The following is a 19870-nucleotide window of genomic DNA, read 5'->3' as shown; positions in this document are numbered from 1 at the left end:
ATTCTGACAGTTAATCGCCGGTCGTACCGTATCAAGTTTCTGATTTGTCAACATTGTTGTCACTTTTTGACGTTAACGGTCTTCCAGAACGTGGATCATCCGCAACTGATTCCCGGCCATCTGAAAATGCTTTAAACCACCTAGAACCTTGGGCTCGTGACAGAGCATCATCTCCATATGCCCTTTTCAATTTTGAAAGAGTTTCAGTAGCATTCTCACCGAGTTTAACCCAAAACTTGAATGCAAAACGTTGCTCATAATTAGTATCACGCATTTTTGTATCGCACAAAAACTCGTTTCACGAAAAGTTTGTTTACGTCTACGTGGCAACAACAGACTAAAAATATTAATACCTAATATAAATATGCTGTTCATATAACCATAATGTTTACTAGTAACTTTACAGTGTTGCCACTTTGGCTGCCACAAAAAAAACTAGTCTCATTACTTTATTTACAGACCTCGTAGGTTTTACGAAAACAACAGAACAGAAGCGTCTTAGAAGATTGTTATTCCACATATTATATAATCTTGCACAAATTTAAAAAAAAAATCAGTTTGGTGTGGCAAGTTGTACAAGTGAGTTGGGGCGGTGGGACCCATCTCAAAATAATGTGTTATAAAGATAAAATTTCAACTACAATTTACATGAATATTCCTGGTATACAGAATTATTTGAATCTACGTAACTGCTTTTGTTTATACAGTTTATTAATTTTAATATTTGCTAATGTATTCTATAAACAGTATGTATATATACTTAATTTGATCTGACTGTAGCACAGACTTTTAACTTTAATTTTTAACACACAATTTAGGATAACAATATATAATTACTTTGTATTTACTTGATTTAATAAACAAGTATTAATTAATTAGTAATTTTATAAACAGCAACACACTGAATATTTACAGTAGTAGTTTCAGTAATTTAACCGTTTAAAGGTGATATAAAGCTAAAGGAAATAACTCACAAACACGTCGATGCCAATTCCTTTATACAAATTGAAACCAATAAATTTAGATTATTTAATTAGTTTAGTTACAATCTAAGTCAAAAAGGTGCATAATAAATTTTTCATAAGAATACATAATAAATTTTGATACATAACCTAAAAAATTTGCGTAACTATGTTAAACTGCAGTTAAACAGTAGAAACCCACCGGGTTGGTCTAGTGGTGAACGCGTCTTCCCAAATCAGCTGATTTGAAAGTCGAGAGTTCCAGCGTTCAAGTCCTAGTAAAGCCAGCTATTTTTACACGGACTTGAATACTAGATCGTGGATACCGGTGCTCTTTGGTAGTTGGATTTCAATTAACCACACATCTCAGGTATGATAGAACTGAGAATGTACAAGACTACACTTCATTCACACTCATACATATCATCCTCTGAAGTATTATCTAAACGGTACTTACCGGAGGCTAAACCGGAAAAAGAAAAGTTAAACAGTAGAAGCACGATAAAAGAAAGTCTAAACAGAATTCTTATTTAAAAGCTCGATAAAGATTTCTCTTAAATCTTCTTAAACTACAAGGGCACAATGTTTAGAAAGTTTAATTTATTTAAAAGAAAACAATTATGTCACCTACCGGAGAAGATCCTATTATATAACTCACTATGCCATGTAACGAAAAGACCGCTAGCCGTTCACTCTTGGTGAGCGAGATATTTCAAAATAGAAGGAATTTAATATTTGGAGACATCCGCTTTACTGGACGTGCTCATCCCAATATGTTAAGTCTTAAGGTTACAAATGATTTTTTTACGGAAGAACGGTACTTGAAAAATCAAATATTACGAGATTCACTAATCCCCTTCTTTAAGTAGGTAAAAGGATCCACAACTCTTTTAAATAAAACTTTAGTTTAATTTAAACTCCCTTAACGAGTAGAGACATAGTTTCATAACAGAAAAAGATACATCAGTTTCTTCTAATATCATACCTGTTCCGTTCCTACTTAGAACCATTTCAGATTAAAAGTACTTCGGGTACAAGAAGTACCGATAAAAGTTGCTTTCTCTGGAAGTAATAATATTCAGTATACGGCCGGTAGTTACGGTGAACATAATGATGGTGTTATTTTATTAATATAGATCTTGACATACCAACCCACCGGGTTAGTCTAGTGGTTAACGCGTCTTCCCAAATCAGCTGATTTGGAAGTCGAAAGTTACAGCGTTCAGGTCCTAGTAAAGCCTGATATTTTTACGTGGATTTGAATACTAGATCGTGGATACCGGTGTTCTTTGGTGGTTGGGTTTCAATTAACCACACATCTCAGGAATGGTCGAACTGAGAATGTACAAGACTAACACTTCATTTACACTCATACATATCATCCTCATTCATCCTCTGAAGAATTATCTAAACGGTAGTTACCGGAGGCTAAACAGGAAAAAGAAGAAGATCTTGACATACCGACTTACAACATATACGACTCGATGAAGATACATGAAATCGCTTTAATTTTTTTAGTAAGCCTTTCATCGCCATGCGGCTTTCTAGAACGCATAGTATCTCATATAAGGACGTCTATATCCATTCGGTTAAGGAAACATACATAACTTCAAGACTATGGTTAGAGGAGATAATGTTACATTCTAGAAAACATTCACGCATTATTTTTTTAATTTGTAAACGTGCTACAAAAATTTCAAGACCACGTCTCATATTTGCGAAAAAAAAAACAATCACTGTTGCTGAAGAAGTAGGATACTTGATAGTCTACTAATGTAACACATCTCAGTGGAACCTCTATTATTATACATCAAGGGTCGGGACCAAGGTTGCGTTAAGTATGGCAATAGATGGATTAAAGAATAATACGTACTAAAAAAAAAAATGCAGCATAATAGGTAATAAAACATTTATATTTATTTAAAAACAAAAAAAAAAACAAAACTGTTAACTAGTATTTAGTAAATAATTTGACGTAATAAAACACAAAATATATAAAGAGACAAATGTAGTATAAAAATAGATTTAGAACCCCCAAAAAGAGAGAATAAACGAATAATTCGTCAAAAAAACACTTCCCTTTATTTTCTCAAACTGTTTCAAAATGTCCGACAACAAAAGGTTACTTTATTAATTAAGGAGTTAATAAATAGGCCATCATATTTTTAAATCTATTTACTACGTTTCAGACCGGTACGTAGTACATACAGGTTTAAGACCGTTCAAAAAAGGGACTTGGATTTAGTTTTTCTTCGGTATTTTAAAGAAAAATTTCAATATTAAAATGAAATCGCAAGATTAAGAGGAAAATGATCAGAAATAAAATAAACTTTCTTCTAATGTAATTATGAATCGAGTCAAACTCATCGGAAAACATAAGTGCGAATAATTCAGGGAGGTTAATGTTCCAGCGTACAGTCGCTCAAATAATATTACTCGGTGGCAGGTAACCGGCAATAGATCGCGTGCAGAAAGTTTACTCCTTTAACCGTGATGATCAACGGGTTTGTCAGATAAAAGGGTGACGAATAAACAAGGTTTTATTATAATTTAGTTTTTTTATCCGTAAATATTACGAAAAAACCTAAAACTTAATGCATAGAATTATAAAAAAACGCATTTAAATAATCTGTGAATGAATTTCAGTTTAAATAAAAATAATTTCATTCGGAAATTCAATTAAACTGAAACATAAATGAAGACATATAAACTGTATAAAGATTTGTTTAAAATATCACGGTTATTTAGTTTTTTTTTGTTGTTACGCGTCGACAGGTAAATACAATAAACAAAATATACAATAAAATGTAGCGTCCTCGAATCTTCTTCAATTTATTTTTCTACAGTCTAGATAATTATCTTCACTAGTTATTTTATTCATTTCTCATAACGAATGTATTTTTTTCCTTCAAATCTGTTTTACAATACAATTTCTTACGTAATACTAATGATAACCGATTACAATTTTAATTTGAACATAATAAATATTTTCATCGTTTAGGTTAAAGAGGTTTACATTAGACAACTAGGTTTAATAGCGCGTGATTTCAATGACAATTATTACCTTTTTTTAAATATAAAATGAATTAACAAAAATTAATTAAATAACCACATAAAAATAATAACTTTCTGCACTTCCAGCAAATAAATGGGCTTAAATAATTTTCATTAAACGTCTTCTGAATTGATATTTATTTAATATCTTCACATTTATTTAATATAGCATAAGTTCATGTATTTTATATTTTTAATTATTCGAATTGGCTTTAATTGTATATACTTTTTAACTGCGTATTTTAATGCTGCTGTGGTCAAGGTTTTACCATGGTTTCCCTTTATCCATCCCGCCAAATGCAGCAGCAATTCCTCTCTTTTTTATTCATGAAACAGCACACCTACAGATTTCTGACGATCTACTTAATTATTATTCATCGATCAGAATAAAACATTTACTTATCAAAAATTATGCCTGGACTACGCTGAATCACACGATGATTTACTTGGTGTTCAAAAGAGAACGAACACGTTGGAAATGACCCTCCATTCTAAAATGATACACCGAAGCACGTTTTACAAAAATGCTTTAAAAAGAATGTTTTTTAGGTACAGTAGGAATAATACGATTTTCTGTCTACTTTTCGTCTGTAACCGATTTTTAAAAGTTTTTATTTACCTTTTATCGGCTGTATTTACATGAAGTTTCTCAGAATGAAATTTTCTATAAGTTTTGTTAAATCTTCCGCATTTATTAGTCATTTAACAAAGCTACTTACTACGAACCTAAAAAGACTTATTTTTCGACACCGAATTTTGTGTTTTACATCGGATATCTTAAAATATAGTAGAGTTACAGTTCTGGGACCTGTTTTATTCAAAAACAACTTGGAATGAAACCAAAAATATAAGAAACCATCAAGTTTACTCCTTCTGTAACGCCTTAAAAGTTTCAGTATAACCTCATATTACTGGGCGAAATTTTTCGCTAGTTGTAACTCGATAACAAAGCTTTTCGGACATACGTTTGTACGAAATTTGTTCCTTTTCCCAATCTCAAGAATTAGTTCCTAAATTATCTCCCTTCCCTCCTGAATCACACTGTATATCTTTGGAATCAAATTCTAAAAACAGGATTTCAATGGATTACGTGACAAACTTCTGATATGAAAATTCTAAAAACTTTTTATAGACAACGAACAAAGTTTACAATAACAAAATTACATTATCATGAACACTTCATTTTAAAATGATTGATTGTTTGAGATATTTATCCACAATTCAAACTTGATCCAGTGGAAATATTTAATCGGATAGGTAATTTGGCCAAAATCGAAAAGTTATTTAAATTTCTAAAAGCTAATACTATTTTTTTTATTATTTTATGCTAATGCTCAACTAAATCGCGAGCTGTTTACTTTTTTTGCCTTAATTACTTAAAATATATGAATATACATTCATTACTGTAAAAATACTTTAGTTTGTTTTCAATTTAACCATTTCTCACCTCAATTCTGCACACAGAAAATTTTTTCACCCATCTTACTACGGTTTTTATCCATTTTAAGTAGTTCTTTACAACAATTTATTGTTTTTTTTTGTCTCTATAACACCGCTTGCAAAATTTACTACTTGAGTAAATTTTATCACGGCGCAGCATTTTTTTCCAATCAAATGACAATCTTTCTGCTTAAAAAAGGAAGGAAACTGGGTAGTAATAATATTAATCAAGAAAGTAAAAAATAAACAGAATAAGAATTTTTTTAAATTTTAATACTCAAACAATAGAAATTTTCATTTCAAAAGCTTAGTAAAAAGATTTCTTGAGCTACCAAAACAGTAGAAACAAAGAAAAATATGTAGTAAAAAATTAAACACATTTTCTAAGGTAAAAGATTAAACACCACTCTGTTGGACTTAGTCTTTCGTTTTTTATGTGGAAAATTCTAGGACTGAATCCTATTATAGGCTATTTTTCAAACGATACAAATTTCATGCGCATTATTTCCACATATAAACATCGGGACTTCCTATTGTGTCATTAAAAAAAAGTTTTTTTGCAAGGAATAATATAATACGAACATAAAGCAAGCAGTGCTAATAAATAGTTTGTAAGGAAATCCTATGAAATTAAAATTGGTGCAAAACTTGTTTAATTGAAAAGGTACCAAAGTATAATAAAGATGGTTATATTTATTTTTTTTCTTTTATTTTGTACTTTATACACATGACCCTTAAATGAAAAAAAAATATTTTTTATTCTGGAAAATCACTCTTATAATAGCAATAATAGTTAATATAAAATGTAAAATGTAAAAATCAAGAGACAGAGCTCTAAAGATGTTTGGATGCTTCATATAGAAGAAACACTGAGTAATATAGTTTACTTAAAGAAAACTCTGCCAAATTAATAAGGAATCAAAAACAAGTAAAAGGTGAAGGGAAGTAATAATAAAAAAAAAATCTCAGAGAATATCATCACATAAGAGAATGTTTTGTGTTAGATATTAGGAAAAAATATTCTACTGACCTTTAATCATTCAAAAGATTTCATGAATAAAAAACAAAAAAATAAATAAATAAAATAAAAATAGTATATATGACAAAGAGTTCAAAGTAATATTAAAATAGAATAAAATAATACATTAAAAAATTGCATAAATACTTTATGTTCTTAAATTGCAGAAGAAAGCACAAATTTTAACAGATAGCTCAAAAAATTTGCCATAAAAATATAGTTGCTGATTACAGTGCAACAAAGTATAATTCCCAGGATGTAGAATATATAAAAAGAAATATAGACATTATATACCAAACAAATAATAACGATTCATGAAATAGAAAAATTACATTAATCAAACGAGGAAAATACAAGCATCGATGCATCTAACCTTTTTTTTTTTATATATCGAATGCTCATTAAATAATTATAAAAAAGAAATATCATTCAGCTACAAAAGAAAGGAAGATACAACAAGATAAATTCCAACAATATAGTTTAAAACCAATTTGTAATGGATAATTTTCACAACAAAAAATAGAAACTGTATAAGTATTGACCTTGAAAATCACAAAAAAATTCCTTGAATCACTACAATAATAAAAAAAAAAGGTAATATAACCATCATAAAATAGGTAATATCAAATTGAAGAGAACAAATTATATAAACTATTTAAAAAATAAAAAAGAAAAAAATATTTTCTTTTATTATGTAACAATAATTAATCATAGTATTTCTAACGCTAAATAAATACATGTTAATTTAAAATGTACTCTTGTATTTATTTTATGTAAAATAAAAAGCTGTATGATTACAAAGATTATATTAAAAATTATAATTGCTATTAATCTATTAATCATCAGCAAAAACCACTGCTTGACCTAATAGTTTAATTTCAACCGGATGCGATGTTAAACATTCATTAATGAAATGTGAAACGAAAGACGAGGAAAGGGTATAAATTTAGTTATGAAAATAAAATAAACCATTGAAAAATTTCATTTTTTAGGTGGTAAAATTACAAATAAGTAATGAAAGCATCCACAGCAGATTATTAAGAAAAACACTTTTGTGCAAAAAAACAAGACAGCTCGCTAATATCTAATTTAATTTTTCATAGGACAAAGCAATTTAGTACTTTATTGGCTGTAAAAAAGGAATGGCGATTTCAGATAAAGAAATCAGTTTTCAAAATGTTACGTTACAGATAGATACAACACTGAAAAGTAGAAAAATCAGTAATGTACAAAATTAAAAGATACTATTAATGTTACACTAACACAAATGATGTATGAGATACATACAAAGATCAGCCAAACCTTATTTACAATTTTTTATACAAAGAATAATTATTTTTGGGTACAACTATTAACAGTTAACTATTAACAGTGTCAACCAACAAGTAGGTAGGGTTTTGATTCCCATATCACAGAAAGTAAAGGCATGTTTAAAGCCAAGCATATGTTAATTTGCCTCCTCAAACTGTTGACTTTACAATGCCTCCTCGAGTAGTGTAAACAAATGATAGTCAAGTATCACTAAGTCACGAATGTAAGAGGGATATTCAAATATCTTTCGATGAATTTAAGTGAATTTTAAATATTTTTTAGTTACAGCAACAATGTCTAGTAAAGGCTACTTTAACCTTGCCTAATAGTTTACTATAATATTCAGCATTTATTCTCCCTTTTTTTGTGAGAAAATCGACATTAATAAACATATACTTTATAGCCTCAAAACAGTGCAAGAAGAACCACAAAGAAAAAGGACCCAAAGAAAAATTTTTTATTTTTGTTTTTTGTAAATATTGTTTTTTATTTTTCTATAGGCAGAAATTGTGTTTTTATCTTGACTGAACCGGCATCCCTTTTTATTTGCTGTGTCGTACTGATCTGTTTCAATCTGTGATGATTAGTAATGCACCCATGTTTCATCGCATAAAATTATGCAATTAAAAATGAGTAGCTTTGCTTTTGTTTGCTAGCTTTCTTGCGCATTCTGCTTAATAAGATTTTTCTTTGCTTTGGCATTAGTTATTGTTTATTTGTTTATGATGCTTTTAAAGATAGAAATGAATGAAATGTGGCCGAGAGTAAACACATGCAATCAAATTGATATTAGCTGTGTGTATTTGTTCAATCATTAAAAAAACTGAAGTTTTGAGTTTAATATATCAGATTATGATTCCCCAGGATTAATTAAGCCGGAAATAGAAGCACGCATAGAAGTAAGCACTATAGCGCACTACCAAAGCACTTTTTCTTTTTTTTGTTGCTTGATGATATCACCAAATAAGCTTGAAGCTTTTGCATGGGATATGGAAATGGGATTTTGTAGCACATGAAAAATGCCATGCCTCACCAGGATTTGAACCCGGAACCTCCAGATAAAAGGCCAAGACGCTACCACTCCACCACGGAGATCAGTTTAACAGCTTACAATAGGAAGAAAGGAATAAAATGGCAATAAGTGTATTATTTGTAATAACTATTAAATAGTTGGAAGTCATAAGACCCCAGTCTCAATTTAGATTACTCTGTCACCAAATACTGCAGTAAAACTATTTAACAGGGTAAAGACTAATCTTCTGAAAATACATTATTCACTATCTGTTAACACATTATAAGATGTTGAAACACATGAGTATTTAATATAAATTTGGTGTAAAGCAGTCATAAGGAAGTTCTTGTATATTCTCATACGACCGACTGATCTGGATCAATTCAGATAAACCGGAAGATTTGTATAAACTGTTCAAACCCCGCATGGAGACAGTTCATATGTAGATTGACTGTGCCTCCTTCTGCTTCCTACCCTTCTCCTTATATGAGAGTATCTTATTTGAGTATCAGCAGTCAGGTCGACCACACTAGTTCCTTCTAGCACCACAGTGACACTTTCTGATAGCCAGGAGGTGTCACTTCTATAATGGAGCTTAGGTGCCAGGCACATGCCTGTCATATTGTTTGTTGGTTATTTCCTTTATGAGGATTACAAAAAGTCTCATTCTCTCGGAAAATTCACACCTCCTACTCCTTTTCCTGATCAATCAAACATTGAGTTTGTATTAAATATGATGTCTTAAGTTTCATGTAAGGATGGAACCTTTTTGGTTTATGATAACATTTACTTGTTGATTTTTACATTACTAATTACATGTTATGTTAATCCAATATAATTAAAAAGAACAATAACAAAATGTAGTCGTTTTATTAAAATTTGATGCATTAAGATGAAGTATAATATTCAATTTATACTAAACGAATACAACTCTACACCAAAACAAACTCATTACTTCTCAACTAAAGTGAACTATCACAAAAATAAATATAATTTAAGTAAAATTTTCAAAGGAAACAAAACTTACTTTTAGGAAAATAACATTAGAAAAAGTATGAAATGCAAATATATAAATGTAACCTTCTATCTTATTGATAATGTTTTACTAATTTTATTATTTTTTGGTTGTTAAGCTTATTTCTAGTAACTAACTACCTTCAGCTACTTTCATTAGTAAAAAAAAAGTCTATTAGTTTATAATACTATCAGCTAACAAATCAATAAGCAATACGATCACGATCACAATATACCAATTATTATTACTCCAACAGAACAATATTCTATTGTCATAAGAACAATAGCAAGAAATGTAAGGAGTAGGTATAGAATTAAAAATAAAAATAAACAAGAATCATGAATTAATTATAGCTATATGCAGATACAGTATTCATTACAATATAAAAAAAATAATAGAAAAAAATATGATATTGTGTAATATGAAATCTGTTATGGAAAGTATATAATTCCAAACAAAATTGCAAATTACAAAATCGTGAAAACAAATTCCATGGTTCTTAATACATTTCAGCACATTATTTAAAAAAAATATATACTTTTTTATTGACGTTTCAAAAATCTTTATTACATACTTAAAAAAATGAATGATTTTTTTAATAAGCGATATTACAGGATTAATTAATATAGTAATTCCATATAGTAATATATAATATATAGTAGTATATAATAATATACACCCATCGGGGGTTGGTCTAGTCTTCCCAAATCAGCTGATTTGAAAGTCGAGAGTTCCAGTGTTCAAGTCCTAGTAAAGTCAGTTATTTTTATACGGATTTGAATACTAGATCATGGATACTAGTGTTCTTTAGTGGTTGGGTTTCCATTAACCACACATCTCAGGAATGGTCGAACTGAGACTGTACAAGACTACACTTCATTTACATTCATACATATCAAGAAATAAATCAGGCATAATGCTTAAAAATACTTAAATTTTAAAAAGCCATGACAGATACAAATTAAATTAATGTGTTTAAATCCTACCTTCTGACCAGCACTTAAACAGACTATGTGTTACTTTCATTATGAAATTAACTTAATAAATACAAAAACAGATTAAGAAGAAAAGAAAACCATTTAATTTTATAATTACAGTAAATACTTAATGCGAGAGTATTTATTTATCAATAAAACACTAACAGAACATTTACAACAAAAAAATTAAATGACTAATAATAAATATGTAAATTATAAATAAAAGCTAAATATTAAAAAATTGTAAAATGCATTTACAATAAAAGCTATCAGTAATAAAAGAAGAGAAAGTAGAAACGAAAATATTTATTCATAAATAATTACTCGTTATCCAGTTTAAAAAATTAAGTTATGAGTTTCCAATTTGAATGACAAAATTTTTTTCACTCCACATTTCAATATAAACAAAAAGAAATTAGATACAAAAAGCTAGCAATCTCTCCATAAATTTTATCTAAATGTAAAATAATATTTAAACAATTAATACAATTTTAAATAATTTAAACACTTCCATTAAAATAATATCCTGGAGTTCAAACATGAAAAATAGCTGAAAGATGAACTTTGAAGAAATGTAATATTAAAAAAATATATAGATAAGCATTATAAATTTTTATAGGTTTAATTCACAGGTCCAACGTAACAAACAATAAATAAAGTCCTGCACTGGTTATTGAACAACTTTAATTGATTTTACTGATAATGAGATGAAAAACAAAGTGCTTGAGCTGCACTATGATATATGGTCTGCTGCAATTAATTATGCAAGAGAAAGTATCAAGAATGAGTAAATATGAAAAAGCAAATTTCATAGATATGAAATCTATGTGAAATGTTTTATGCTCTTCCATAGATTTATTTAAAACAGCTCCTTCAAGAATTAGTATCACCAACCTTTATTGGGCGATGACACTCAAAGATGATACATGAAAATACATAGACTTATTTATAAACCTAACTTAAGCATGCAGCAGAAACGAAAAACTTGTCTGATGAGCCAACAAAAGAAAAAAATTAAGTCTTTTTCTGTTTAAATTATATTCTTTATGGTGTTATTGGTGTGAGTTACAATTTATTCTAAAAAAATCTGCAGAATTATAGAAAATAATGGATAAAATGTACTCTATTTTTCACTTGCTTGCCTAATAATGCAATCTTAATGTTCCATAAATTTATTAAAAAAAGTGTTTACAAGCATACAATCTGTTTATAACATTAAAAAAAAAAAAATATGTGATGGTCAATTTCAATGTAGCAGCCACAAAATAAAATGACTGCTTTCAGTTCTCAGTATAAGTAAAAATTTTTTTTAAATTAATATATTTCAGCAATATTTAGTATAGATGGGATTTTTTTTTTGTTAATGAATGTGTGTTATAAAAATATTATTTAGGTATAAATTTCATTAGTTTGATCAAATAATAGAACAGAAAAATGTATGTGAAGAAAGGAACAATTACCATTAATATAAGCAGAAACCTCACCTGTTAGTAACAATAATGTATAGATACTTCATACACTATTGTATACAGGAAAGACATATCACTCATCTAACTTTTTCTAAAACACTTATAGCAAATTGTCTTAAAATTTATACCCATGATTTTAACAAAAAGTTTTATTAAGTAAAATGATCCCGAGTGATTATATTGTGCCTTAAAAACCTCAAATGTCTCTGATAAACACCTTGAAAATGAAGTGAAATAAGAATAGAATGGCAGGTGTAAAGCCATCTGCATTTAATAAATCACTTCCTATCATCATTAAGTTTTAACATTGATAACTGCATTTATTTATGTGTGTAAATGCAAAATATTGTTCATCTAATAGTAAATAGTGAATGCCGCTTTTGATACCAGATAAATATAAAAAAGGAATACAATCCAATTATAATTAATCAAATAAATTTTTTTTAACAGTAACCAAATATTTAACAATAAGTCTGCAGAGGAAGATATGCTACATACTGAAGTGATTTTACATCTGTCAGAATAACCAAAAATATAAATATTAAATTCAAAAAGGAAACCTAATTAACAATCAACACTGAACCAAACGAGGTCTGTTCAGAAAATAACCAAACATTTTTAATTACATGTCAACAGAGAGATATTTAGTGATGTGCGGTTGGCAGCATTGTGTTCTGCATAACCTCCTCTGTAACTACACACTCTTCGATTGTTGATATCTCATTTAGTTTTCATGTTATTATTATTTTAGTGTAATGTGTTTAAGTATTAGTAACAATTTTTGTAATATGTGATTTACAGGAGCAACGATACAACATAAAATTTTACGTAAAATTGGGAAAACCTTTCTCAGAAACGTTTCAACTTTTGAAACAAACTTACAGAGATGATGCTCTGGGTTGTACACAATGTTACGAATGGCTTTCACAATTTAAAAGCAGTCATCAGTCGACTGAAGATGACCCTTGATCAGGAAGGCCTTCGACTTCCAACTGATGACACCCGCATTCAGAAAATCAACAATCTGGTGCATGCAAATCACTTATTGATTGTTAGAGAACTTGCAGAAGAGGTTAGCATCTCAACTGGATCATTCCAGGACATTTTGACTGAAAAATTGAACATGCATAGAGTTATAGCAAAGTTTGTTCCTCATTTGATGACCGAACGGCAGAATAACATGAAGTGGATGTTTGTCAGGAACTTCTTGAACAAGCCAATGATGATGAAACATTCATGCAAAGAAGGATCATAATGGGAGTCGAAAGCTGGGTTTATGGCTATGACACTGAGACAAAAGTTCAATCATCAAAAAATCGCATATTACAAAAATCGCTACTAACACTTAACACATAGCACTCAAATAACAACACAAAAACTAGATGAGATATCAACAATCCAAGAACATGTGGTTACAGAGGAAGTTAACTGGAACACAATGGTGTCAACCGCATGTCACTAAATACAGTCTCCGGTGGTGCGTAACTAAAAATCTTTGGTTATTTTCTGAAGAGACCTCGTATACTGTTTGTACAAATAAAATGGTATGCAGTTTACTACAAAAACAAAATGATCAATTAATACAGTTAATTCATTACACTTGAAAAATTAGGAATTTAGGAAGAAATAATAATTATTAAAGTAAATACTCATATAAAAAAAATAATTAAAAAAACTGAAACCATAATCAACAGAGATAAACTATCTCAATTTCTTGAAATAGGATTATTAAAAAAATAAGCATACTTAAAAAAGAATTTATAAAACTTACTTAATTAACAATTTTTTAATAGGTGAATAACCACTTAACAGGATATTAACACTCAAATAAAATAAAATTTCCTAAATATCAATTAAACTACTGAAATAATTTTATCAATGCTGAAATATCCAGCAATATATACATTGAATAATAAAATAACATGAAAATATTTTCCCAACAGTAATAAAATATACTTAGCTGTTAATACTAATTCCATCATGATGTAGTAAGGGTAACACTGCTCAGGATAAAAAACCTACACTTTCCTAAACATCAAAGCACATAACAAAAAAGTCACTTGATGTAGTGTTCAGTATTTGACTTCAAAAAGAATATTAGCAAATTCTGTTATTTGCCAGTAACAAAATTATATAACATACAAGTGTGTTATAATTATTACTCTGATAAAAGGAGAATATAATTCGAGATGCTATTAATAAAGCAGTAATGTAATAAAGAGGGACATGTCTGAATATAAAAGTTAACACCTATACCTGTATAAAAAGTGTTAATCCTTTAAACAGCTTGTCAAGTGGGTAACTCATGGCAGCAGATTAATTACAACAAATTATATAAATGAACACACCTTCATCAATTCCTATATAAATTAAAAGAGCAAGAAACTCAGCACAGAAGTTGCCTCTAGGCAGTACCCTGCACTTAAGAAGGGAAATTTTCATTATTTTTCCAAAGATGATGAAATATGATTTTGTTAGATTATATGAGAGTTAAAACCAAAGGAGATTATAGGCTCAAGAGAAATACAGGGTTTAAATTTAGTCATTTCCATAACATAAATAAAGTCATTCACATACACAGACTCACACGCGCACGCACACACTATACAGAAAACCATAATACTGGTATACGTATTCTCTTCTTAAAATCATTCTTGAACAACCAATTTCAATTATAAACAGAAAAAGTATCAGGTTACACAACAGATACATATCAACTTAAACATCATTTTTTTAGGTTTGTTAAAAAAAGGAGCCACATACTAAGGCATCCTGGAATAGTTGCTTTAATATTGGAAGGACAGGTAGAAGGAAAAAATTGTGTACGCAGGCCACGTTTGGAGTATGTAAAACAAATTGTTGGGGATGTAGGATGTAGAGGGTATACTGAAATGAAACGACTAGCACTAGATAGGGAATCTTGGAGAGCTGCATCAAACCAGTCAAATGACTGAAGACAAAAAAAAGGAGGGCAAATGTTTGCATAAATAAAAATCTTTGAACAAATGATACGTTGAAATAAAATAATAAAAATTATTTTGATCTCCATACATGGCTTTTATAATCATAAAGAGAAAAAATAAACAATTTGACCAATAAAATTATTACTCTGATATAAATCATAAACAGTTAAAGAAAAATGGGACAATTCAGCTCACATAGCTTAATAAGCAATAAAAATATCAAAATCATGACCACTTTAACCACTTTTTCAAATCATTGCATTACACAACTGGAATTAATTAAATAAAACCACAAAGAAATGTATTTCTTTTTTTAACAAATAACCAAAATTATATATAGATAAAAAAATAAATTGGAATACTGATAAATAAAACTATAAAAGCTATATATCATTATCAACAGAAAAAAATTTAATTTAGAAGAATAAAATTGGAATAATAGTTATAAAACCAATCTCTGAAAAGAAAAATTCTGATAAACAAGAAACAATCATACCATTTTCTATACCTATCTCTACCTAATGCATACTTTAACTATACAACATATTTCTACAATAAAGATAGGGTAAGATAATCTCAATTGCTGAGAATCAATTATATATTACAGTATACATTTTTATAAAAAAAGAAAGAAAACTAATTGAAATACCAAGAAGGCAGAAAGAATGTTATAATCTGAGTATAATAATTTTATTTTAAACCAATAATATGTTTAGAGTTTTCAATTTAATCCATAAAGCTGAATTTCATAATAATAAATAGTATCCTAAAAAAATAAAAATATTTTATGAAATTATTTTATAAATGGAAGAACAATTTAATCATATTAATCTAAGTCAGGAGATATACGATTGACTAAAATTTTTGTTCATTATATTAATTTTATGGTAAAATTGAAACTCAAAAGATGAAATGCAAAAGACAAACACAGACCACTGTAGGAAAATAGCTTCATTTTCAAAAATACTAATCAAGTAATAAGAACAACCATTCTAATAGAGGGCTATTTATAAATTAACTTCTGGTCCTCGGTATTGTGTAAAAGAGTGATGGTAGCGATTCTATCTTTGCACAGTTTAATAAACCGGTTCAGTGCAATTCTAGTAGTGTTATTGGAAATATTGCTCGCTTATTTGTTGCTGTAAAACTCTAATCAGACAAGGCTACTGTTGTAGAAAATCTCGCCAACTGTGAAGTGCAACCATCAACCATTTCCTTCACACAAAAAACTTGTCAGCGACTGAAATTCATTGTGAACTTTGTGCAGTTATGGAGGGAGTATCATGAGTGATGCTGTATAAGACAATAGTGCCGCTTGTTTTGGGAAGGTCAAACAAGCATTCACGATAATTAAAGAAGTGGTCAACCCTCAATTGTCACAGATGAACTGGTTGCAAATGTCAATGTGAAAATTCGAGAAAATCACAAATTCACAATAACAGAATTATTTGTGAATTAATGCTCAGACTTACTGTGAGACGTTGAAGAAATTGAAAAGGGCCATACAAAACAAATGAAGCGACATGCTGAATTCATTTTTGTTCACGACAATGCTCCTCCATATATTGCAGTAAGCAGTCAACAACTAATCGATAGTTTCAAATGGCAGTTGTTTAACCATCCTCCATGCAGCCCTGATTTGGCTTCCAGTAATTATCACTTTTTCCCAAAAATGGAGAAACGGTTAGCCACAGTATTATGAAAATGACAAGAGTTGAAAACAGATGTTACTACCTGGCTTAATTCACAGGCAGCAGAGTTTTATGACGAAAATATTCAAAAACTTATTAACAGATATGACAAATGCCTTATTTGGATGGTAATTATGTAGAAAAGTAACTAACAGAAATAGCTATAAGATGTATATAATAAATTGCTTTTTTATCAATTGGTGTTTTTTTTAATCCAAATAGCCCTCATATTTTACAAAACATAATTTTACAATGTCTTTAAATGGGAAATTTACCTTCTCTTTCTATCATTAAGAGAGTTTCTAATAAGTCCATCCTTTTCTTTTTTTAGTGTGTTGCTGTTATATAATTATACAACTTTTCCAAGGAAATGACAGGATTTTCTACAGTAACTTTTCTGGTTTTGTCCTGGACAGATTTTTATTTAAAATACACCATGGGGTTATTAAATATTAATGACATAATTATGCAATATTTACAATACAACTGTGAAAAAAAACAGATGTTCAATAAAACATTTAAGTCCAATTCAGTATTAAAAATAAATAGTATAATTAAGAAAAAAAATCAAAATTCTAGATAAATAATTTTGGATTCCAGCCGACCCATATTATTTTTAACCCAATATTTTTAAGCTGTTTCAAGGGATTTCCTTTTTTTATGAAGTTCCTATGGTGTTTACATTAATACTACATACAGCTGGATTAATCTTGAAAATTAAAGTTTAAAAAGATTGATATTTTCAATACGGTCCCATTCAGCCCCCTTTTTTAGGTGCTTTTAAGTTTTGAAGAATAATTTACTTCAATATGTTGGCCTGATTAGCTGTAATTTATTCGACAAGGTTAAATAAATTATTATAGTTTGCTTAAAAAAAGGTGTGGGTACTGTGATGGCCTCTTGTCCGATGGGGGTCAAAAATCATTTTAAAGCTGAGATACATACAGTCAAACAGTTAAGAAAAATTTCAAATTTTTTTGTCAATGGTTTTTGAAACATGAGGCAAAAACTGTTTAAAATTGATGGTGAATATCCTCCCACCCCTAAATCCAATCGACTTAAAACTTTGGAATTTTTAGTAACTAAAAATAAGTACCTCCAGAATACTAAAGCTCAATTTTCTACAATGAAGAAGTAAAATAACAAAAATTAAAAATGGGAAATGCTACCCCTCCCCTTTTTTTATTTTGATTAAAATTTAATGCCATCAATGCCCCATATATAGGAATTTGTTGAGTCATTTTAGAAGAATTTATGTTGAGCAGTCCAGAGGCTGCTGCAGCAGCAATAGAACTATAGCTAGAAAAGTAAAAAAAAAAAAAAACACCACTAGAAGACCTGCAAAATTTTATTTCCTTTTTCTTAAATCTAAAGATACTGTATTTTAATATATTTGTTTCAAACTACAAAATGATGTTACACAATACAATAAAAACATGTTATTGTAATTTTTGTTGTTTTTTTCCACTATCAAAAAGTACTAGAATGAAGACTGAAATAGTAAAAATATTTTTATTTTGGAAAAATTTTTCGATCTTAATAATTACTAGTAAATGTTTGACATGGAACAGAAATTGCTCAAAGTAATATTAGATATGCATTTACAGTTAATATCAATGAACTTTCTATGTTGAGTACTGTTTATCTTTCTTAACTTCATTCTTTTATCACATATTGACGTGTTTTGGGACCTCTCCATTATCAAAACTTATTGTACTCACTTGCAGTACAATAAGTTTTTGAAAAAAACAATAAGTAAGTAAAACCTTATTGTACAAGTGAGTAACTATAATGATCTTAGCAGAAAATTTAATAGTAATTACTATTTTAATAATAACAATCCATGAACTTTGTTTATTCAAAACCATAAAAATATGTTTGAATGACTAGTTTACATTGGCAAATTTATGATCCACTGAAACAATTTATGAACAATTATGAACTGAAACACTGATCAATATAGTTCATAATATATTTTTCTTTTTTGTTTTAATCTGATGAATTCTCATTAAATTAGCTTAACTGCAAAATCCTTTTTTATGTTTTAATTTCTTCGATCTAAATTTTTGTTAATTAAAATCAAGTCTGATCCATACAACCCCTGTGGAGGTATATTGTTTTCTAGTGCATTTAAATAAAATAGTAATAAGAAAGACTCACGGAAATAGTTAAGAGTTTCTCGGATCTGGTCCGGTGTAAGAGCAGCTGTATCAGAATCTTCTGGTTTTAATGCAGGAGAAGGAATATACCAATCTTGATTCTCGTATCCTAAAAATTAATAAATAAAAATTTTTTAAATAATCATAATAAATTACAATTAACTTTCTAAAAACAATACATACAAATCTTTTTATTATGAATTACATTTTTTTAACTTAATTTTGAATAATTAAAGTCTTTAACACTTTATAAATAATAAAAAATGTTGTTATTTTTAAAGTACTTTTCTTTGGTTCTGGCAGTTTCATCTTTCTGACTTTAGTGAAAAAAGTATTTAAATCTCAAACACAACAACTGTCCATTGTTCCAGAAGTTAAAAAGAGATGTTAAGTGTACTTGTACAGTACTTTAGAATTAAATATGTCCATTCATTTTATATTCTGTGTTTTTTCAAACAGTTAAAACAAAACCAGAACCTTTAATTGATATAATTTCCTTTTCCCTAGTACCATGGACTACTTTGTTCTTTTTCTCCACCACAATCCTTTCCACCTCTGCATCTCTACTTACAATATGTCATCATAAAATTATCTAACAACCTTTACTTTGGCCTTCCTCTCAGTCACTTTTCATTTAACACAAAATTCCATGTTTTCAATGCTACTCTTTCTTCCTTCACTCTCTTAATATGTCAAAAGCAAGCTCTTCTTACCCTGTCCAACATATTTTCTGCATTTATGAGAGCCCTAACCTACATACTTCATTTAATCTCTCTTTGTATCATCTCTCATAGTTTTA

General features: G+C 28.8%; 1 protein-coding gene across 5 annotated transcripts in view; it reads right to left on the bottom strand.

Moving 5' to 3' along the window:
* The window catches only part of milt (trafficking kinesin-binding protein milt), a 370892-nt gene that overhangs the window by 208469 nt on the left and 142553 nt on the right, over window positions 1–19870 (bottom strand). For all 5 annotated transcript variants that reach the window (XM_075364617.1, XM_075364618.1, XM_075364619.1 and 2 more), the window contains one exon: window positions 19073–19180. In XM_075364617.1, the coding sequence (XP_075220732.1) occupies window positions 19073–19180 (108 nt within the window). The remainder of the gene's footprint in view (window positions 1–19072; window positions 19181–19870) is intronic.

The sequence above is a fragment of the Lycorma delicatula genome, chromosome 4 (genome assembly GCF_047948215.1).
Source record: "Lycorma delicatula isolate Av1 chromosome 4, ASM4794821v1, whole genome shotgun sequence".
Lineage (NCBI taxonomy): Eukaryota > Metazoa > Arthropoda > Insecta > Hemiptera > Fulgoridae > Lycorma > Lycorma delicatula.
Note: the sequence above shows the minus strand (reverse complement) of the source record. Positions and strands in the feature narration are given on the sequence as shown.